Here is a 23,110-nt window from a genome sequence, read left to right as displayed (position 1 = left end):
CATTGGAACCAGAGGTTGGCAGTTCAAGCTCACTATTCACTCCTCAGAAATCCTATACAGAGTAGCTATGGGTCAGAACCAACTTGATGGAACTTAACAGCAACTCTTTAATAAGAGTCTTGGTATGGTGCTGTTGGATAAGCACTAAATTGTCAATCTCAAGGTCGGCAGTTCAAATCCACCAGTCACTCCTAGGAAACTCTATTCAGGGTAACTATGAGTCATAACCAACTGGACTGCACTTACCAACAATCTTTAATAGTTTTCCTTTTTTTTTTGCAGATTAGTTGATACAATGGCAACCTCGAGAGGAAGAACAAAGAAAAAGGCATCTTTTGACCAGTCTTCTGACAGCCTTCCTTTGAGGAGCTCCGGTAGGCAGGTAGTATTTATATGTTCATTCAGTGCACCATGTTAAAGCTTACAAAATTATTAGGGTTGCAGCTGAAGAATTAGAAAAGAAAACTCTAGGTTGCAAGGAACTTGGGGTCAAGTGAAGAAATTCACCCCAGACAGTCACAATACTATGTGATAAAGTGTTGTTGTTGTTGAGTGCCATTGAGTTGGTTCTGACCCATAGCGACCCTGTACAGGGTTTCCGAGGAGCGGCTGGTGAGCTTGAACCGCCGACCTTGCAGTTCAAACTGACTTTGCACTCCAGCACATTAACCCTCAGTGCCACACCAGGACTCCATGATAAAGTGATAGAAGATAGAAAAATTCCCAGCATATGTGGCAGAAGGAGCTGCAAGTCTTAAAGGCATGGAATGCGACTCCGCGTGGGGTGTTTAGAGAGTTGTAGCCCAATGGTTGCTTCTGGGATATGAGGTCAGGGTCAGAAGGTTAGTTTATAGTTTAAGTAATAGTTATACTTTAACTTACAGTTGTGGTTACATGCTGTTGAAGGTTACCTGCTGCCATCTTATTTGTAATACTTTTTTTAAAGAAAAGTTTGAGATGCTATATTCCAATTCTGTAGGATTTTTTTTTTTTCTTTTAGTATTAAGAGAATACACATGCTCTTGGTAAATAAAATAAATCTTAATCTGAGTGTGACTTTTAGTTTGATGCTTGTAACATTTTTATTATAAGGACTCACATGCATTTTAGTTTTCTGCTGAGATACCTAGAGTTCTGGTGTGGTGCTGTAGAATAGACACTAGACTAACTGCAGCGTTGTAGGTTCAGAACCACCAGCCACTCCTTGGAAAACCCTGTACATGGTTACTATGAGTTGGAACTGACTCGATGGCACTTAACAACTAAGATACCTAGTACTGTTATTTTATTTTATGTTTTTTAGCAAATTAGGGAAGTGTTGGCACCGGGAGCTTTAAGGCAATTGCTGTGTGTGAGCTTCTAACCCACCTCTAGGATGTTGTTGACACTGACACGTAGAACTCCTTACATCCAGGGGATTTCAGCAGTGCCCCTTACATCCAGGGGATTTCAGCAGTGCCCCTTCAGCCAGTTTCAGGCTGCCCATTCTAGAAGAACCTTAACCTCGACTCATTCTTCCCCAGGCAAAGAAAAAAGCCATAGAGACACCAGATGAGGATGAAGATGGTGGCTCAGAGAAGAAGTACAGGAAATGTGAAAAGGCTGGCTGTACCGCCACGTGTCCTGTGTGCTTTGCAAGTGCTTCTGAAAGGTCTGTTTAGGTGGTGTGTCTGCCTGTGAGAGCATTCTTCTTGGAGACAACCATCCTCAGAGATAGTTTTCCTAAGATAGATGGATGTAGATACTGTGAGTCACCTGATAAGACAGATATCAGCTGAACATTTTCTGTACACCATATCCCCTCATGCCCTCTGTGTTGCACCTAGCTTAGTGGGAGAGGTCACAGCCAAACCAGCTCTGCTCAGTGGCCACATAGCACCTTCTGTGTGACTTTCTGTAGCTGTACCATGCCTGGGGGTTGAGATGGAGCCAGGTATGGGATGGTAGCGCAAGAGATAGAAGCCGGGGACTCCCTGAAGAAACTAATCTGTGTTTACTTTTCTCCATGCTTTTTTTCCTTTCTCATCTAACGTGCCCCTTCTTCCGATCATGCGTATATTTCTACAGATGCCGTTTAAGTTATGTATGTAGATGACTGCCTTCTTGCTCTTTTTCTTGGGATGTCACAAGTATGATCTATTTACTCCCAGAGAAAAATCTTCCATTAAGGATTACGATTCAGTGCAATTTAGAAAACACAAAGTGGTGGTGGTAGCCATGTTTATAGTAGCATTATTATTTTTTTTATTAATTTATTATTGAGCATGTGTCAGGCTGTATACTCCATACTGTCTACTGAGTGGTCAGATTCATTGAATTTTCAGTATTAGGCTAAAGCCTGCCATTGTCGAGAGCACACTTCACACTTGAATCCATGCTTGTGCTGTTTGGTAGTGACAGCCAGTGGTATCTGTAGTTTCAGATTATGAAACCTTGTGGTTCCTCCTGCGTGTCTTCATACACTTCAGGACCTCTGATGTGCAGCAGTTCAGAGACCACTCCTCTGAGTCCCCTGTGCTATGATCAATAGTGTCAGTGGTTACTGTCTCTCTGGTTGTTAGGTCATGGTTGTAAGGTTTCTAAATAGAGATGATATGAGATAAGCCTAACCGAAAGTGTTTGAGAAATGTTGTTTATTTTTTAAAGTGAGAAGTACTTGCTCAATACCAAAGCTGCAGTCTCTTCTTTTCAGATGTGCCAAAAATGGCTACACCTCCCGATGGTATCATCTCTCCTGTGGGGAGCATTTCTGTAATGAATGCTTTGACCATTATTACAGAAGGTATGTTTGCTGGTGTTTCAGTAGTGGTGGGACTGTGGCAGCAGCAGGGGAGGGAGGAAGGGGAATTAAGATAGTCTAGATTGAATCCCTGGGTTTATAGAATTCCTATGATGACTGTAACTTTGAGTAAGCTGTGATGCTGTGGGTTTCCTTATGCATGTGCATACTCAGGGCTCAACAAATGTCTACCATGAGACAGATAACTCAATCTGCAAGTTCTGAAAATTCTGGGAGATACTTGACTATTGTGTGATAATATAAAAGAGGCTGGAGGCAAAGATTTGGAGGGAAGGCTGTTGATGACTTGAATTTATACAAGGCAGATAGTCAGAGGTAGCCCTTCTTACTAATTTTGGGTACTAAAAATGCTAGAATGTACCTTTCTTGACAGTCTGTTTTATGGGTGCTGGAATAACATTTTCATCTTCTTTATAATATGGCTGGAGTCCCTGGGTGGTACAGACAGTTAATGAGCTAAGCTGCTAGCTGAAGGGTTGATGGTTACAATCCATCCAGAGGTACCTCACAAGAAAGGCCTGGTGATCTGCTGCTGAATGATCACTCCATGGGAAATCCAGTGGAGTACATTTCTGTTCTGACACACATGGGGACACCATGAGTCAGAGTTTTTACTGGTTTATAATATGGCTAGTCATGTCCTTTTATAGATGATGTACTAGCACTAGCCAGCTTTCTGGTTTGAAAACTTGGTGAACTTATAACTTAATTCATTTTCATTTATTTATTTTTTCAGCCATAAGGATGGATATGAAAAATACACTACATGGAAAAAAATATGGACTAGCAATGGCAAAACTGAACCTAGTCCCAAAGCCTTCATGGCCGACCAGCAACTCCCCTACTGGGTAAGAAAGGGGATGCTTTTCAGTTCTGGTAAAGTGCTTGCGGCATTCAGAGCAAGTGGAATGGATGGAAATGCTGAGTTTTAAGAAATCCTACTTTTATTCTGATTAATGTTCATTCCATGATTGTGTTTAGCCGTATCACATTTGGTTTTTTACAGAAAACTTAGTTAGTATAAAGAAGACACTGAAGACTTGCCACCAGGGTTAAGTTTGGTGTATGTCTTTATAATCTTTTTTCTGTTCATATTTTTCTTGTGTATTTTTAAACACAATTTCATGCTTTAAATACAAGTCCTAATTAGATTTAAAATTATACTTTGGATATAATATTTTGATAATTTAGTTTGTTTTTTCATGTTGGAAGTACTACTTATTCCTAAGACTCACAAGCTCTTAAATTTGTTGTATTTTTTCCCAGAGTTTTTTTTTTTTTTTAAAGGTTTTATTTTGAATTGAGTGATAGTTTACATGGGAGAACACTAGTTTTATACCATTGTTCCACTGCAGTGATTACAATCTCCTCTGTGCATCGTCATTCAACAGTATTTGCTTCCATTCCCTCTGGTTTTTGTTTTGTTTGGGGGGTGAGATTTAAATTTTTTTTTTTTTTAACATTTCATTCATTAGTGGACACTTGGGATGGTTTTGACCTTATTACTATGAATAGCCCTGGTATGAATATTCATATACAAGTCTACCTATTTTCAGTTCTTCTGGTAGATACCTAGTGCTACTGAGAGTGCTAAATGCATCCCAATCCTTCCAGAGAGAGTGCTTGCCTTCCACTAATTTAATAACAGTCGCTGAGGCAGGTCTCCATGCGCGTAAAGGTGCATTATAGAAAAGAGGTTTGCAAACAGATGGGGAGGGCTTAATGCAATACCTGACTGATGTCTTCCCTAGCAAAGGCTGTGTGCTGGGGCCAGGAGGCAGGCTTGCAGAATGTGCCCTTTGGTTGTTTTAATGATTATTTATTCTTGTGTGTTTTGGTGTACATCTCCCCCCCTCCCCCCAAAAAATAGAGGGAATAGAAGCAAATACTGTTGAATGTAATCATTGCAGTGAAATGATGAATGTGAAACCAATATTCTCCCATGTAAACTATCACTTAGTTCACAACAAAAACTTAAAAAAAAAAAAAAATAGTTTTGGGTGGGGAAAAGGTAATCATGTTTGTTCATAAGGATAGGTGGGGATTTCTAGGAAATGTCCTGTTTAGGAGTCTTGGTGTGGCGCCATGGGATAATGCACTAGACTGCAAGGTTGATTTGAACCTCAGGGTCGGTAGTTCAAATCCACTAGAAAACTCCATGAAAACTCTATATAGGGTTGCTATGAGTCAGAACCGACTTGAAGGCACTTAACCTTGTGTAATGGCATTAATGTGGTTGTGATGTGGTGTCTTGTGATTTTGATTTGCATTTTCTTAAATAATGACATCGAGTATTGCTGACTATCTGTATGTCTTTAGGGGAAAAAAACCACCTGTTCAAGCCTTTTCCCAAATTTTTAATTGGGCTGTTTGTCCTTTTGTTAAATTGTGAGAGTTCTTTGTATATTCTGGATTCTAGATAGATGATCTGTAAGTATTTTCTCCTATTCTCTAGGTTATCTTTTCATTTTCTAGACAGTGTCCTTTGCACAAAAGTTTTGAATTTTGATGAAAGGTCAGTTCATCTATACTTTTTGTTTGTTCATTTTGTGTCTTGTATCACAGTTCATTGCCAAATTCCAGGTCTCTAAGACTTGTGTGTAGTTTTAGCTCTTTCATTTTTCATCTATTGAGTAAATTCTTATATGTAGTGTGATATAGGGGTCCTACTTTTCTGCATGTGGCCAATGGCATACCTAAAAAAAAAAATCTTAATTTTGGAATAATTAAAAATTCACAAAGATAGTATAGAGTGTATGGATGTCTTATGTTCTGCCTAATATGTCATCTTCTACAACCAAGTCTATTTGTCAGGCTAAGAAATTAACATTGATGCATTACTAATACTTAAGGCTGTATTGGGATGTCACCAGTCTCTTCACTGATGGTTCTTCACTCATGTCCGTTTCCTTTCCCAGAATCTAACCCAAGATCCTACATTGCATTTAGTGCGTATACTTTCTGACTAGCTGTAACTCACTGTGTCTCTGAAACTTCCCTTAGGTTAGTATCAGGAAACCTTTGTGACAACAGTATTCAGATATCCCTTTGCACTTTCCTGGTGCCTGATGTACTCTTGAATCAGAAATGACCCCAGTGGGCTGAAAGTGGAGTATCATGGATGCTGGTGGTACAATGGGGAACTAAAGTAGTTTGGATTGCTCAAAGGTTGGGAGAAATCCTGTGAAGAAGATGATAAAGAGAGTGGTGGAAGATAGAAATGGTGCCTCAAGATTGGCCAGTTTACTCACCTTAACTCATTTCTTCCATTCCAGGTTCAGTGCACAAAACCTGAGTGTAGAAAATGGAGGCAGCTTACGAAGGAAATCCAGCTCACTCCACATATAGCAAAGACTTACCGATGTGGTATGAAGCCAAATACTACTGTGAAGGTATGCTCTCTGTTGGTTTTCTTATTGAAGTAATTGGTACATCAATGTTATCAGTAAATAGGAGTGGTGTATAGTCTAATGCTGTAGTATTTCTTTAAGTGCTAAAGGTACTAGTGACATTTATGTAGGTCAGTATCTTCAACACCCCAAACTAATTACATATTTAAACACTAAGAAATTGTCAAAATAATACTGAAAAAACTATAGCAAAAACAGTTATGGCAAATTCCTAACTGTCCAAACATCTTCATTCGTTGTCTCAAAGTGATATTGATCCACACTAATGGCACGCCAATGACAGTAGCTTAACTAAGTAAGGATTTATTTTGTTCACATGACAAGCAATTTGGAAGTAAGTACATGTAGTCCCAGGTTGGTGTTATATTGTCCAAGAGAGTCATGAAGGACCAGGTCTTCAGCTTCCAGTACAGATACCTAGAGTGTGAATTCTACCCTTAGCATACAAAGATGATTGCTTGCTACACTGTCAGATTGTTGGAAGTACCTTCTAATCGGTTCCAACTTAGAGCAACCCTGTGTAGGGTTTCTGAGGCTGTAAATCTTTGTTGCAGGAGAAAGCCTCACTCATTTTTCTCCTGTGGAGCAGCTGGTGGGTTCAAACCACTGACTTTGTGGTTTGAGGTCCAGGGCTTGGCCTACAGAGCCAGCATGTTCCCCAGATGTTGCATCTTAATTCTATGCACAAAGAAGAGGAGTGTTCTAGCTGAGTTTCTTTCTTTTTTTATTAGGGAAATAAGAAATTTCATGGCAGTTCCAACCTCAGGTTTCTATTAATATCTCATTGACCAAAACATGATCATGTAGCCACCCTGAATTATAATGGGAACAAAGAAAGATGTTATAACAAAGTAATGTCAGACAAAACCATGACCCTGTTAGCAAGAAGAGAGAATGAATGAATATGTTTGGGCAGTTAGCAATTTGCCATAACTGCTCTAATAGTGTTTTTATTTTGCAGTACTTGGTGTTTAAAAACGTAATTGCTTTCATGTGTTAAAGATACTGACCGACATAAATATCACTAGTACCTTCAATATTTTAAGAAATGTTACAATATTAGAATATTAAAATACCAGAAGCAAGACACTTCCTTTTTTAAATATTAAGATATAATTCACATGACCATAAAATATAGCCATTTAAAGTATACAGTTCAGTGGTTTTTATTATATTTATAAAGACATACAATCATCAGTATACTTTCTTAGTTCAGATATTTCCCTTTGAGAGCATACGTAAGTTTTACACATTTTATGATGAAGTTTTCACATCCTGTATTCAAAAAGAATTGTAATGAAAGCAACTCATAGTTGTTTCTCAAAGAACAGTTGGAAAGCATTTCAAAGCAAAATGATGAGAGAAAAGGATGTAAACATTTGCGAGTTAGATTTGTATGGCTTTTAATTTTACATAAGTGTTAAGCAAAAAAAAAAAAAAAATCCCAAACCTATTGCTGTTGAGTTGATCCTGACTCTTGGTGACCCTGTGTATTACAGAGTGGGATTTTCCATAGGATTTTCTGTGTTTGCTATGGAAGCAGATCGCCAGGACTTTTTTCTGTGGTACTGCTGGCTGAATTCACACTGCCAACCTTTAGTAGACAAGTGCAGACTGTTTGCATCATCTCGGTACCTACTTAAGTATATTAAATGAATTGACTTTGAGGGTTTTTAAATAGTCAATTGAGTAAACTATCACATAATTTACAATAAAACATTAAAAAAAAAAGTGTATCAGGGAAGATGGAGTCCCCATTGAATAGTTTTCATCTTATCTAGATGGGTCTGGTAAAAAGAGATGGAAATAAGATTCTTATGATTCAATAGTGAGTAATTGTAATTATGACTAATTGTGACTGTCACAGTTGTAAAAGTAGAAGTTTTGTAACACAAACGGGGGAGTATTTAATCTTACAGTCCAGAAACAAAGGATCATCAAAGGAGAAGAACACAAGCAGAATGTGGGACCTTATCCAGAGAAGCAGTGACATGAGAGATGGAGGTAGAGATAGGGACATGGAGAGAGGGAGCTGCTGAGAACTCTAGATTCAAGGAAAGAGAGGGACTGAGCTGGTAGCCAGAAGGCAGACTTGCAGAATGTGCCTTTCAGTGGTGTACATTATTATATATGCCTGAGAGTTGAAAAAAAAAAGGCTAAAGAAAATATAGAAATACCGTTAACTAATGGTACATGTATGGGATTATAATCATTGTAATGAAGCAAGGTTTATAGTTTGTTGAATGTGAAACTGATGATCTGCCCTGTAAACTTTTACTCAATCACAATAAAAATTTATTTTTTAAAGTCAATTGAATAAACACACACAATATATGAGTAAATAAATGAAAGTTTTTCTTAACCATATCCTCTCCTTTTCATAGATACAGTTATCAAATGTATAAAATATGCATAAATTATGTATATACTCAACAGTATATAAGCATGGTTTTCATAGCTTTTGATACAAACATTCAAACCACTTTTTAAAAGTTAAAAACCTGTATTTTAGGGTGGTAATTATGGAAACATCTCACCTGTAGGGCATGGTGCTATAAAATGGCATCTTACTATTTTTCTTTTTTTTAACTGAGGTCTAATTACGTACTAAGGAACTCTGGTAGCTTGATGGTTACGAATCAGGCTGCTAACCTCAGGGTTAGCAGTTTGAAACTACCAGCTGTTCCATGGGAGAAAGATGAGGCTTTCTGCTCCCGTAAAGTTTTATAGATAGCCTCGGGAACCCTGTGCAGGGTCACTATGAGTCGCAACCAACTTCACAGCACATAACAACAACAGTTACATACTGGAGTCCTGGTGTGGCGCTGTAGAGTAAGCATTGCTAACCACAAGGTTGTAGGTCAAACCCACCAGTCATTTCTCAGAACCCTTTACAGGGTTGCTATGAGTCAGCACAGACTTCAAGGTCTTTAACAAAAGTAATTCTGACCCATGAGCCTGCTGTCTCCGTTTCTTTGTGTAGGGTCTATAATTTTTCCCAACAGTGTTTTCTAGGTTTTAATGGGGTGATTTTTGGTATCTTTTATTAACTTTATTTCTAGATACTTTTTTCTTCATGTGACTAGTAAGTGTTTATTTTTTAACTGTATTTTCAGGTTATTTATTGCTATTATATAGAAATGCAGTTGATTTTTGTATCTTGACCTTATACCTCAAGACTTTGGTGATTCACTTACACATTTCATAAATCATTTTGGTTTTTTTAAAAGACTCCTTTAGTTTTTCTGCAAACCAGTCATATTTTCTGTGAATACAAATTGTTTGGCTTTTTTTTTCTTAGTCTTTCTTTTTGCTATTTGTCTTGCTTTTGCCCATTGACTAGCATCACACTACTATTGTGTTGGCCAAAAATGATGGGAGCAGACAGTCTTGCCTTTTTCCTGACCTCTGGACCAATGGGCTCAATACTTTACCATTATAGAAGATAACTGGCCGTGGTTTTTAACAGCTGCCCTTTGTACAGGAATGAGGAATTTACTTACTTTTTAGTTTGCTGAGAATTTATTCTTCTGAATGCATGTTAAATTTTTTTTTCTTAAGGTTTTTATTGTGGATTGAGTGAAACTTTAAAGGGCAGATCATCAGTTTTACATTAAACAAATCATACACCTTGTTTCATTACAATGATTATAATCCCCTCCATGTACCATCAGTTAACAGTATTTCTCTCAATCCACTTGAGCGTTTTTTTTTAAAAACAAACAAACAAACAAACAAACAGGCATATATGATCATTTACATCTCCAAAGGGCACATTCTGCAAGTCCTGGCCACTGGCTCTTACTCCCTCTCTTCCCATGAATCTAGAGTCCTTAGCCGCTCTCCCTCTCCATGCCCCCATCTCTGCCTCTGTGTCTGGCATCACTGCTTCTCTGGATAAGGTCCTGCATTCTGCTTGTGCACTTCTCCTTGATGGTCTTAGGGTTCTCTGTTTCTGGACTGTAAGATTAACCGCTCCCCTGTTTTTGTTATTACAAAACTTCTACCTTTACAGTTGTGACAGTCGCAGTTAGTCATGATAACAATTATTCACTACTGAATCATACAAATCTTATCCCCATCTCTTTTCACCAGACCCATCTAGACAAGATGAAAACTATTCAGTGGGGACTCTTTCTTCCCCCCATACTCTTAAACTAAACTCCCTCTTGAAACCTTGTAAGCCAGTCACTTCATGCCTTTATCACCTCCTCATTTTAGGTAGCTGGTGTCTAAGTTGCCTGTCCCTATCTACCCTGAATACAGATTGGATAGCATTGATACTTGATGTGAAGACTCCATCCCTCTTTGTTGGTATTTAGAGTAACTACCTCTCTGAGTATAGGTCAGTTTCATCAAATTGTACCAATTTACCCTTGTTTTCTTTAGGGAAAAAAACTCGAGTCGAGTTCTGATTATTGAGCCATCAAGGCTAGGTCAAATGGGTACTGTCTGCAAGTTTGTGTGTTCTTGTGCATCTCCCCTCACTTCATAGCAGCTGGATGCTTCACTCTCAGCTCTACCGCTCTGTAGTTATGTCCTTGTCCATGGGCTCAAGTGTCCTCAAGTCTCACCACACTAGCCCTTCCTCTTCTCTCTCTCATCCCCAGGTCAATGGGAGTCAATGGACTATATGTATGGTTGAACTCAGCCCATTTCTTCATTGCTGCTTTTCCCCCTCTTCCACTCACCAGTAGATCAAAGTGGTCGCCAGCAAGCTTACATGCTTGTTTGTGTGTTCCCTTTGAGTTTCAGTCTTAAAGGGGAGTTTGTCCTGAAGGAACTTGATTGTTAGCCTTGATGTCTTCCTGACGAACAGCTTGCTTATTCTTGTAGTAGCCAGTCATGCTGACATTTTTGTTTTGGGTTTTTCCTGGTGATCTTTCTTTGAAGATACATCTTCAAAAAGATGTATTTTCTGTCACTGTAACTGTTCCAGGCTGGTCTGCTAGTCATTTCTAGTGGGAATGTCCCACCTCATAATGTTCTCGCTGGGACTCAGGATTCCACGTAAGGTCCTATACTCTGTAAAGGCTTTTGTTGTTGTTAAGTGCCGTCGAGTTGGTTCCGACCCATAGCGACCCTGAACAGGGTTTCTGAGGCTGTAAATCTTTACAGGAGCAAAAAGCCTCATCTTTCTCCCACGGAGCAGCTGGTAGTTTCAAACTGCTGACCTTGCAGTTCGCAACCTGATTCGTAACCACTACGCTACCAGAGCTCCTTTGTAAAGGCTTTGCATGAGGCCTATTTCACTGGGCAAGTTCTAGAACCCCATTTAGGTATTCCAATCAGTTATAGGCTAAAGACGGGCTTACAAGTTTTCTGTAATCATGTTTCTCAGCATTTCTTTTCTATCCCACTCAAGTGTCTATTTTACAATAGTAGGCAAGGGAAACGAATACTCATAAGACAGTCAAGCATTTTAGTATTATATCCCTTCTTCAAGCTATACCTAGATCCCTGTATCCCAGAGTACTGTTGTTCCAAGGTTGAGCATGCGTCACTATTTACCTCTGTCCCACTTAGGCCATGCAAACCTGTCTCAGTGTTCCCCTATCTATCTTGTTCTTCTGCCTCCTCCCCCTTCTTGTATTGCCCTCCCTAACACCTGAACTAAACCCCAACCCCCAACCCCATTGTTGTGGTTACCTTATATTCCATTAATTCTTCCCTCCATTTACTAACATTTTGTTGAACATAAGAAAATCTATGTTAGTGATGGATACTAAATTGGGAATTTTCTTATAATATCCCTGTCAGACTTTGCTTTCAGGACTTTGTTAGCTCCCTAAAAGAAATTGAGTGTATACCTTCATTCTCTATTTTGTGTAAGATTGATAATATTTTCTTCTTTAATTTTGGTTAGAATTCACCAGTGAATGAATTTGGGCCAATAGCTTTTTTTTGAAATGACAGATTGCATTTCTTAAACAGATATGTGGCCATTCAGGGGTTTTATTCTGTCAGTTTTGGAAGGTCACATGACTTTCAAAGAATTTGTCTATTTCATCTAGATTGTCAAATTTGTTAATTTTTAAGTTCTTTGTACTGTTTCTATATTTTTTTTAAAGACTGTGAGATTTACTGTGTTAATTGTTTACTTTTTTTTTTTTTTATGTTGATTGATACTTTGGGAGTGAGGGCTGGAAAGCCTGGGGTACCAAAACCATTTGCCTTTGAATTAAATCCAACTAATGGGTTTTCAGTGACTATGATCTTAATGGAAGTAGATTCCCAGGCACCTCTTGAGGCACCTTTTTGAAGCACCTCTAGGTGGACTTGAACCTTCAGCTTTTCAGTTAGCAGCTAAGTGTGTTAATTGTTTGCACCACCAAGGCGCTCTAAGCTTGGAATAAGGGGATCTAGAATTGACCAATCTGGTTCTAAACCTTAGACTGCTTCTTGAGCTCACCTGGCAGTAGAAGACCTCATGGAGAGCGAGGCAAGACAAAGATGGGAAAGAACTGATGTGTGGGAGTGAGTGAGTAGTAATTGATCTTCTGGGCCACTGGTCACTGAGGTTAGAGCAGTGAAGACACCCTTAGCTTGCATGGCAAGGAGACAGAATAGCTTGGCTGAACTGAATTCAACTAGCAACCAGATTACTTATGAAGTGAAAACTAAACTCAGTGACCTTACATTCTAATGTTGAAAGGAGAGCTCAGCTAAGGAGCAGTCCAAAATTGCAGACTATTTGAATAGATACCAACTTTGGGCCATTTTCACTCAGCCTATTTATGTAATGTGGCTTAGTTATAAGCAGTCAAAAAAAATTGAACTTTTTATTGTGAATTGAGTGAAGGGTACTGAGCAGGTCTTCAAGGTGTGTTTGTTTTTCACATACGGATTCTTTTTTAAAAGCTTGTTATTGTGAATTGAGTGGACATTTGTTAAGCAGAGATCACCAGTTTTACGGTCAGCAAATCTTTGCCAAACTGACCGATGGCAAAGGGCATCGTACTGAAGGTAAATTGACACCGAAGGCCACACTAACATTGATGGACGCTGACTGGACTGAAGATTTGGTGTGTTTTTTTTTCCAGCAAATTGCTTTTCTCTTTCAGACCGAGACCTCAGACCATTGTACCCTCCCGGAGGATCTAGTGAGTATTTCTGCGAGTTCTAGACTGGAATCAATTGTACCTTAGATAAGAACTGTAGATAAATGGCAATGACAATTTGAGTTTCTTTTTCTGTGCGGTTACTGATCAAAGACTTCCATCAAACATGAGAGATGTAACAAAGCTAGCAGTAGTTGTATTAAGGGAAATTTTCAATCCCTCTGATGTAACAAAATAAATAAAAGTTATATTGGTGGTGGTGGTTATGTGCCATAGAGTCAGTTCTGACTCCTAATGACCCTGTACAGGGTTTCCAAGGCTATAAATCTTTACAGGCACAGAAAGACTTCATCTTTTTCCTGCGGAATAGCTAGTAGTTTCGAACTGATGACCTTGCAGTTCACACGATTTTGCAGTCTGGTGCATTAACCTACAATGCCACACCAGGACTCCTGTATTATTTCACCTTATAAGGAAAATTTTAAAAAGAAGCGGCTGCCTCATCTTACTATAGTGATCAGCAGCCGTGTTAACATGTGTTTCTTGAGGATGAATATCTGGTTCCTGACGTCTTGCCTACACAAATCCTTTACTTGAATCCTTTGATGAGAATAGGAGGCCCATCAATGGGTGGTCTTAGACAAGATTCAGCTGCAGGGCTATTCTGACCTGAGTATGTTCATTGTCTTTGCCCTGCCCATATAAGGAAGCCTGGTGGTGGTGGTGGTGGTGGTTATGTGCCATGAAGTCAGTTCCGGTTCATAGCGATTCTGTACAGGGTTTCCTAGGCTGTAAATCTTTACGGGAGCAGAAAGCCTCATCTTTCTCCCACCTGTTGTTGTTGTGAAGTGCCGTCGAGTTGGTTCCGACCCATAGCGACCCTGTACAGGGTTTCCAAGTTCCACCTAGTGACGTTTAATTTGTCTTCGTGAAACTTGACTACCTGAGTTGGAAAACTCACATGCCCAGTGTCTAGTTGGAAAATGAATTTTGAATATTTTGTCATTTTGAGTATCAGTGATTCAGTATTGTTAAGTTTTGGTTCTAGATCAGGTATGGAAAACATTCAACCTGTGGGGTATTTAAGCCAATGAAATCATTTGGTCTGGCCCTGCCAAGACAACTGCAAGTGGGACTCAAAATTCAAAAAATTTAGAAGCTTTTATTCAAAGCAACAAGTTTATATAAAGTGAGAGTAAATATCCAAATAGCTTGGCAGAAGAAAGGTTTCCCACCCCCGTTCTAGATAGATGTCTGCAACCTTTCTGTTTGTATTAAGGGTAACCAATGAGACTCTCCTGCCTGTTAGTCTTGCCAGTTGTTAGGTGGTATCAAGTAGATTTCAATGTCTAGTCAACTCCATGTGACAACAGGATGGCCCCATAGGGTTTTCTAGGCTGTAACCTTTATGGGGAGTCCTGGTGTGGTGCTGTGGGCTAATACGTCAGACTGCAAAGTCATTTGAACTGCATTGTCGGTGGTTCAGGCTTACCAGCTGCTCCTTGGAAACCCTATACAGGGTCGCTATGGGTTGGAATCTACTCGACCGCACTTAACAACAATCTTTAAGGGAGCAGGTCGTCAGGTCTTCCTCCCATGGGTAGGTTCAAACTGCCAACTTTTCAGTTAGCAACCAAATGCATGACCATTGTGCTAACCAGGTTCCTAACGTCTTGCCTACACAAATTGAAAACAAGTCTCTAGAGCAGTTTGCAGAAACATAGAATTTCAGGAAATGAACAAGTAGACGACTGTGTGAAGGAGCTGGGTGTTGGGGCCTGCAGTAAACTGAGAGATGCTCCAGATGTGGACTTTGTAGTAATTCATCATTATGGGGATACTTTGATACAATGGCTCCTAATGATAAACCACCTCTGGAATTTTGTCACAAATTTTAAGACCAAAAAATAGTGTCTTTTGTTTCAAATTTACATTTGTCATCTTATTTTGAAGGTTGGTAGTGTACTTTTTCCTCTGGAAGTTTGTCACCTTTGAATGAAGAGCCCTGGTGGCACAGTAATAAAGTGCTTGGCTGCTAACAGAAAGGTGGGCAGTTTAAATTCACCTGCTCAGTAGGAGAACGATATGGCAGTCTGCTTCTATAAAGATTTACAACCAAGGAAAGCCTACGAGGCCATTTTAGTCTGCCCTGTAGTGTTACTGTGGGTCAGAATCGACTTGACAGGAACAGGTTTGGTTTCGTTTTTGGTTTTATTAAAACACAGTAACGGTTGAGTACTTCTAAGGAAAGGAAGGTTCTTAATTTCAACTGTTTTTAATCCTAAATGAAAGAGATGAATGACAAAGGGCTGCCAGATGGAAAGATACTTCGCATATCAGACTTAATCCTAAACTCACAATGTAGTTAACAGAGACTGCTTTTAGGCCCTGTCTGATGTGGAAGTTTTTTTCTTGGGAGTGAGTGGGCAGTTGCTGTATTACCTGAAAGTTGTGCCTAGTAAACATTCTTTCTGGGTATCTTAAATCATTGATAGTTCTAAATCTGTGTTTGTGAGCTCTGGTACATAAGTGTGTAAGTCTGTGTGGGGAAAAGTAGACTAGGAGGGTTAAGGGTCACCATCTGCCTTAGTTGTACCTGTGGGTTCATTTCTTGCTGGCCTGTGTCCCTCTTCTTGTGCTCTGCCTTCTTTCAGAGAGTGACGGAAGTTTCTAACCATTGGTGGTACTCCATGCTTATCCTACCTCCTCTGCTGAAAGATAGCGTGGCGGCTCCCCTGCTCTCGGCCTACTACCCCGACTGTGTTGGTATGAGTCCTTCCTGTGCTAGCACACACCGCACGGCCAGTGAAGCCAGCCCTGGGAAGCTGGACCACTCAAAGGCAGCGCCCTCCATGCTTGGTAAGAGCTTCCCTGGTGCTCCCTGCCTTCCTGCTGTTGGTTCTCCATGCCCATTCCGACTTACTGCAACTCCTTAGGGTTTTCAAGGCTGCAGCCTTTCAGAAGCAGATCACCTGGCCTTGGGGTGGATTCTAACTACCACACTTCCAGCTAGTGGTCTAACACAACTCTTTACACCACCAGAGACCTCTTTTCTCCCTAAACAAGCAAACTTACAAGTCCACTGCCATCAAGCAGATTCCAGCTCATAGCCACCCTATAAAATAAGAGCTAATTGCTCCCTAGGGTTTCTGAGACTAAATCTTCACGGGAGCAGAGAGCCTCATTGTTCTCTCTTAAAGTGCTGCTGGGTTTGAACTGCTAACCTTGCAGTTAGCAGCCCAACACCAGATCCACTACACTACTAGGTCCCCTTATTTTCCCCGTAGTTCATGGGAAATGTATGAGTGAGCAAAATAGAAATATTTTGTTTGTTTTCATGTTTGTGATCTCTGATACAAAGCAACTCATTATTGTATTAAGTGCTGTCAAGTCTGTTACGACTCATAGTGACCCCATATAGGGTTTTAGAGGAACAACTGGTGGGTTTAAACTGCCAAACTTGTGGTTGAAACCTTGCAGTCCAGTGCTTTATCCTAAAGCATAACACCAGGATTCCTCATAGATAGGATTATACTACAGAACAAATCATATCATTTGTTTTTCTTTAATAATCTGATAACCTGTCTCACTTGTCCATGAATTGTGCCCATGGTGTTGGATGCACTTTTATTGGAAGGCTGATCGGCTGCATGGTTGACTAACATGAAACACTGAGTTAGCAGAAGAAAATTCTGCCATTATGAGCAGCCCTTCTTTCATGTCTCTGAATGTGTGTTTCTGCTTACACAGTTGGTGATGGCAGAAAAATGATCCACTCTTCTGAAAAACTTCCCTCAGGGCAGGCGTGCTTGTTGACCCTTCACTTGAAGGCAATCTTACAAGTTCTACGCCAGAATCCTTAGCATAGAAATGAGAACCCTAGTTCTTCTGTTGCCTGCACTCCAATCAAGTGCATTTTAAGTATTGCAGATGGATCTTACACTGTGGCTTTGACGTATGGTTTGTGCTAATAACACTGGGCTCCCTGAAGATATAGATGTGGTAGAAACCAAAGGGTGAAGTAATGGCTCCCAGTGTTAATGAAGATGTAATAAAGCAGACTGTTGATGGGAGTGTGTGCTTACAAAGGATAATTTAGACAGTGTACCTCCAAAGTCTTCAAATTGCTATACTGTGACCCAGCAGTGCCATTTCTGGGAATTTTTCCAAAATAAATGATCAGAGACAAGTCGCAGGATTTCTGTGTGGGAAGAAATTCATTGCAGCATTGTTTATAATAGTGAAAAAAATAGATGAAGCTTAATTAATAGGGGAATTGTTGAATAACAGAATTATAATATGGCCCCAAAAGTTGTATTTAACAGTCCCTGAATGGCGCAAACTGTTAAGTACTTGAGTACTAACCAGAAGGTTGGTGGTTTGAACCTATCTTGGTGCACCTCAGAATAAAGGCCTGGTGATCTGCTTCTGAGAGACCCCAGCCATGAAAACCCTCTAATTGCTTTCTACTTTGCACACATGGGGTTGCCATGATTCAGAATTGACTTGACAGCAACTGGTTATCAGCTGGCAATTTAATGATGGGGAAATGTTCATAGTACAATCAGGTTTTTAAAGCAGGCTGTTCATTGTTAAGTGCTGTCAAGTTGGTTTTGACTTACAGAGTTTCCAAGGAGTGGCTGCTTGGTTTGAACCGCCAACCTTTCGGTTAGCATTCTAGTGCTTATCCTATAGCAGCACCACACCAGGGCATTTTTGTAACGTTTTCTAAGATGTCTTAAAAAAACCTACTTTAATTCATATTCATAAGGATCAAACTTAAAAGAGATTATACCTCTAAATGTAGCCCTACCATTCTGGGATAATCATTGTTTTTTTATTTTTATTTACTTCTGTGAACCTATTAATTTTACAGTTTTTTAAATGCCAATTAAATATACTTAAAATATTTTTTCATGTATTTATGAAGATTAAAAAGTATAAAGAAACAATAAGGGAAATAATTGTTTTATTCATTTACATTTTGTCTTGCTGAAGAGGTGGTGGTTTTATGCCATGGAGTCAGTTCTAACTTAAAGTGACCCTGTATAGGATTTCCAGGGCTGAAAATCTTGATGGGCAGAAAGCCTTATTTTTCTCCCGCAAAACAGCTGGTGGACTCTTAACTGCTGACCTAGCAGTTAGCTGCTCAATATGCTTACCAGGGCTCCTCTTACTAAAAAGAGGAAGATAGATATCTTCCTGTGAGACACTGCTGAATTTGTCTCAGCTATCCTTTTGAGTCTGGCTTTGCTTTTTAGTGCACCTGGATTGGGAAGCTAGGTCTGGTCAGAGTTACCTGATTGTGTCTTCTGTTGGTACCAGGCATGAACCGGTACTTCCAGCCTTTCTACCAGCCCAACGAGTGTGGCAAAGCCCTGTGCGTGCGGCCAGACGTCATGGAGCTGGATGAGCTCTATGAATTCCCAGAGTATTCCCGTGACCCCACCATGTACCTGGCTCTCAGAAACCTCATCCTCGCACTGTGGTACACTCACTGCAAAGTAAGTGAGGGGCATGCTAGCTAACCGGACAGAATATGTATTTATTTTTTGTAGTTTTCATTGTCACTTGCCAGCTAACTGACTTGTGGTAAATATTAGTTGTCTCTGAAGCACTGCAACTTGCTACACAGAATGAAACCTTGGTCCGGCACGCTCTGTCTTCATAATCGCTGGTCCACTTTCGTCCACTGCAGTGACTACTGTATTTCACATGCCTTTCAACTGAGGGGGCTCAACTCTCATCGCCCAGGACTGTACCAGACAGTAGTCACTTGCAATCCATAGGGTTTTTATTGGCTAGTTTCTTTTTGGGTATAAATCACCCTTTCTTCCTTCTTTGCTGAAACCTGTCCACTTGGTTGCCTCTGTTAGTATTAGAAAGACCAGTGGTGTAGCTTCCAGCCTCATAGCAACTTGCAAGCCACCACAGTACCACAAACTGACAGATGGGTGATAGGCGGTGGTGGTTGTGTCCCATCGAGTTGTCGGTTCCAACTCATAGCAACCCTGACAGGTGCTAAAATAAACACAACATAAAATTCGCTGTTGTAACCATTTTCAAATGTGAGATCCACTGGCATTGAATCACAACCATGATGTTGCACAAACATCACCACTATTTGTTTCCCCAACTTTTTCCTCATAGCAAAGAAACTTAGTATCCATTAACCAATAGCGCCCCATTCTCTCCTCCAGCAAAATCATTAAACAGCTTCCTGTCTCTCTACATCTGCTTCTCTCAATGTTTTATATAAGTGGGATCACGCAAGGTGTGTCTGCTTGTGTCTGGTTTATTTCACCCAGCATAATGTTCTCAAGGTTCAGACAGGATTCATGTTGAAGGAGAGGAGCTACCTTCCCTGTGGACAGAACTTCTAGAGAAGGGCTCCTTCACATCAGTCTTACTGACATTTGTGTCTGGACCATTCTCTGTGTAGTAGCATCCTTTGCTCTACCCTCTACCTACCGGTAGCCTCCATCTCCCCATATGTGGCAACCAGACATTGTCAGATGGGAGCACAATTGCTGAGAACCACATTAAAGATACATCATCTGAACAACTGATACTGTAAGTGAGTATACAGTGCAGTTTGGTCCATAGAACTGCAATGGCAATGCCAGTGTGGAAATCTTGTTTATTTATTGTTTTTTTAATATTGGATTATAAGCTCATTGAGGGCAAGGATAGTGTCTTATTCATCTTGGTATCTTGAAGTAACCAAGACGCATGCTTTTCTTTGTGTTGGGACTGAAATAATGTTTGAAGCATTGCGTAACACCACCCTCATAGATATGAGCATAAACTGGTGGTGGTGGTTGTTGTTAAGTACCGTGGAGTCAGTTCCGACTCATAGTGATCCTGCACAGGGTTTCCGAGGCTGTAAATCTTTATGGCACAGAAAGTCTGATACTTCTGCCACAGAACCGCTGGTAGTTTTGAACTGACACTGAGGTTAGCAGCCTGATTCGTACCCACTACGCTACCAGAGTTCCTTAGTATATAATTAGACCACAGTAAAAAAACAATAGTAAGATGCCATGACATGGTAAGATGTTGGCAGCCTGACTCATAACCATTACGCTACCAGTGGGACGAATGTACCAGTTTTAATTTTATTTCTTGTTTTTATGATTTTGGCTCTCTTGACTCTATGTTTTTCATAATTATTCATTTCTTTAGCAGTTATTTGAGTGACTGTTGATTGCGTGACTGCCAAGGTAGTCTAGATGAAAGGACTAATATTCCAGTTTCACTGGTATTTCACTGGATTAGACTCAAGTATGAGATGAGGTGACCTCATCTGAATTACGGCTAGTCATGTTTTTTTTGTTGTTTTGTTTTTAACAGTTATACCCAGGTGAGTAGGCTGGGTAAGGTAGAATTACTCACTTCTTGCCCAGCAGGCTTGAGGTAGGTGTTCAACAAAAAGTTATACTGAACTGAATAAAATTGTAGCCAGAATTTCCTTTAAGTTATAAAGCCGTCCCTTTCTGAAGCAGCCTTGGATTCGTTTTTCTTACCTCTTTGTATTTGACTTTGAAATCTGACTTATGAAGGGGAAGAATTTCACAAGACAAGAAAAAAATTTCTTGAACTTCTCATTGTCAGCATGGACCTATTTTAATTTTCAGTAAGGTAGTATTTACTTAGACGTATCTGACACTATTGCAGAAAAGCACGAATATGTTTGTTTTAAAAGAATCCAAGACCAGGACATGATTTTGTAAAACACAGACACATTGACTTTCAGCAGCAATCCCGGGCCAAGGTTGTATGTAAGTGAGAGTCGTCTTCCTGTGTTTGATCATGGTCATATTTGATCCGATCGTGTTGGGGTTGGAGATAGGAAGTGGGGGAGAGACCTACTCGGAAGCCACTTCAGAGCTTGTTATCTTTTGCATTCTTCCTGGCCCTCGCTGGAGGCAGGGGCTTCCTTACTCAGGGGTCTTAAATTGAACCAGACCTTGCCAAATCCTTACAGGTTCTTAAATCAGTTCACTCATCTCTTACCCACCACGGCAATCGCCACGCATGCTGCTGATACGGGCACCATTAAAAAAACAAACCAAAAAAGCCAGTTGTCATGGCAACTGCATGCTCCATAGGGTTTTCACTGGTGGTTTTTTTTAGAAGTAGATTGCCAGGTCTTGTCTTCTGAGGTGCCACCAGCTTTCAGTTATTAGCTGAGCATTTAACTGTTTGCACCACCCAGAGATGCCAGTACAGGCAACAGCCTGCATTTCTGTTAAGACTTTGGTTGGATGGTTTATTGAGTCAGTAATGTGATGTTATCTACCCTACCCACACTCCTTTTAGCAGCCATTACTGCGTGAGGGGAAGCACGTGTTCTAAAATACAAACTGTGCTGTACACTCTATGGGATCCCTTTCTTCTCTCTCTTTTTTTTCCCCACCAGGTAAACCTAACCTGTTTGTTTTTATGACTGATAAATGAATTGTCTTGCAAGTCAGTTTTTGTCTGTGTGTGGTAAAATAACAGAGAGGAACCAAGTTTTATTTTTTTTTCTTTTCTTTTTTTTTTAAATAACAGCTTGCTTTCCTCTCCAAACACAGGAAGCTCTTACTCCTCAGAAGTGTATTCCTCACATCATTGTCCGGGGCCTTGTGCGCATTCGGTGTGTTCAGGAAGTGGAGAGGATACTTTATTTTATGACAAGAAAAGGTCTGATCAACACAGGAGTTTTGAACGTCAGCGCTGACCAGTATCTTCTTCCTAAAGATTACCACAATGTAAGTAACTGCAGCGTTAGCAACACTGCAAAGTGCTACTCTGTTACTATTAGTACAAGTTACATCAGTGGCATAAAAAGTTCTAGAAGTAACACTTCTATAGAATATGTGCTTCTCTTCAGAGGATAGTATCAAGCATTTCCTCTGGCTGTAGATAAAGAGGAAGGGGTCACTTGAGATAACTAACTGTATCTTCATAAGGAAATGATACCAGAGGAGCCCAGGTGGCATGGTGGTTTAGCACTTAGACCTAAGGGTCAGCAGTTTAAGCCCTCCAGCTGCTCCACAGGAGAAAGATGTCTGCTTCCCATACAAGGTCCCGGCCTTGGAAACCCCATGGGAGCAGTTCTCTTCTCTGCCCTGTTTAGTTGCTATGAAGCAATGGGAATCTTTATAGAAGTGGATTGCCAGGTCCTTCTTGGCTACCGGATGGATTCAGACAACCAAGCTTTAGGTTAGTAGTTCAACATAAAGTGTGTGAGTCCCTTGGATTTCCTTTGGATTATACTAGCGTGCTGTTACTAGAATTAATGATTGATGAGTTGGATTCAGCTCAACAGCAGTGGGCTTTAAGACATCATAGAAATGTAGGTGGACTCACTGCATGGCAGCACTGTAGGATCAGCACTCCACTGCTAACTGCAAAGTCGGTGGTTCATACCCACCAGCTGCTCCTAGGAATCTCTATACAGGGTCGCTGTGAGTCGAAACTGACTTGACACTTAGAAGCAGCCACAACAGAACAAGTAAAAACAGTACATTGTTAGTCATTACTCTAATTGGGATTTTTGTTCCTTTTTAAAAAAAGAAATCCGTCGTCATTGTTGGAGCTGGTCCATCAGGTTTAGCAGCTGCGAGGCAACTGCACAACTTTGGAATTAAGGTAAGAGTTTGGTAAGGTAAGATCACACATGGGAAGATGTTGAGGGTTAACTGCTCCTTTGGTTGGTGTTTTCTAAGACTTGGGAAACACTTTTTTTTAAGCAAAGAATGCTAAATACATGCCATCTTAGAATCGATCATAAGAAGATAAAAAATGTGGGATTGATACAGCGGAAGAAATGTAGCAGAAGACAGAAATTT

General features: G+C 40.2%; 1 protein-coding gene across 1 annotated transcript in view; it reads left to right on the top strand.

Moving 5' to 3' along the window:
* Nucleotides 1–23,110, top strand: part of KDM1B (lysine (K)-specific demethylase 1B) — a 64,800-nt gene that overhangs the window by 8,226 nt on the left and 33,464 nt on the right. Inside the window, exons 3-10 of the mRNA XM_006860792.1 lie at nt 283–382; nt 1,524–1,651; nt 2,693–2,782; nt 3,537–3,648; nt 6,076–6,192; nt 13,275–13,313; nt 21,851–22,027; nt 22,836–22,910. Of these exons, the coding sequence (XP_006860854.1) occupies nt 296–382; nt 1,524–1,651; nt 2,693–2,782; nt 3,537–3,648; nt 6,076–6,192; nt 13,275–13,313; nt 21,851–22,027; nt 22,836–22,910 (825 nt within the window). The 5' untranslated portion in view covers nt 283–295. The remainder of the gene's footprint in view (nt 1–282; nt 383–1,523; nt 1,652–2,692; nt 2,783–3,536; nt 3,649–6,075; nt 6,193–13,274; nt 13,314–21,850; nt 22,028–22,835; nt 22,911–23,110) is intronic.

The sequence above is a fragment of the Chrysochloris asiatica genome, unplaced genomic scaffold (genome assembly GCF_000296735.1).
Source record: "Chrysochloris asiatica unplaced genomic scaffold, ChrAsi1.0 scaffold00040, whole genome shotgun sequence".
NCBI lineage: Eukaryota > Metazoa > Chordata > Mammalia > Afrosoricida > Chrysochloridae > Chrysochloris > Chrysochloris asiatica.
Note: the sequence above shows the minus strand (reverse complement) of the source record. Positions and strands in the feature narration are given on the sequence as shown.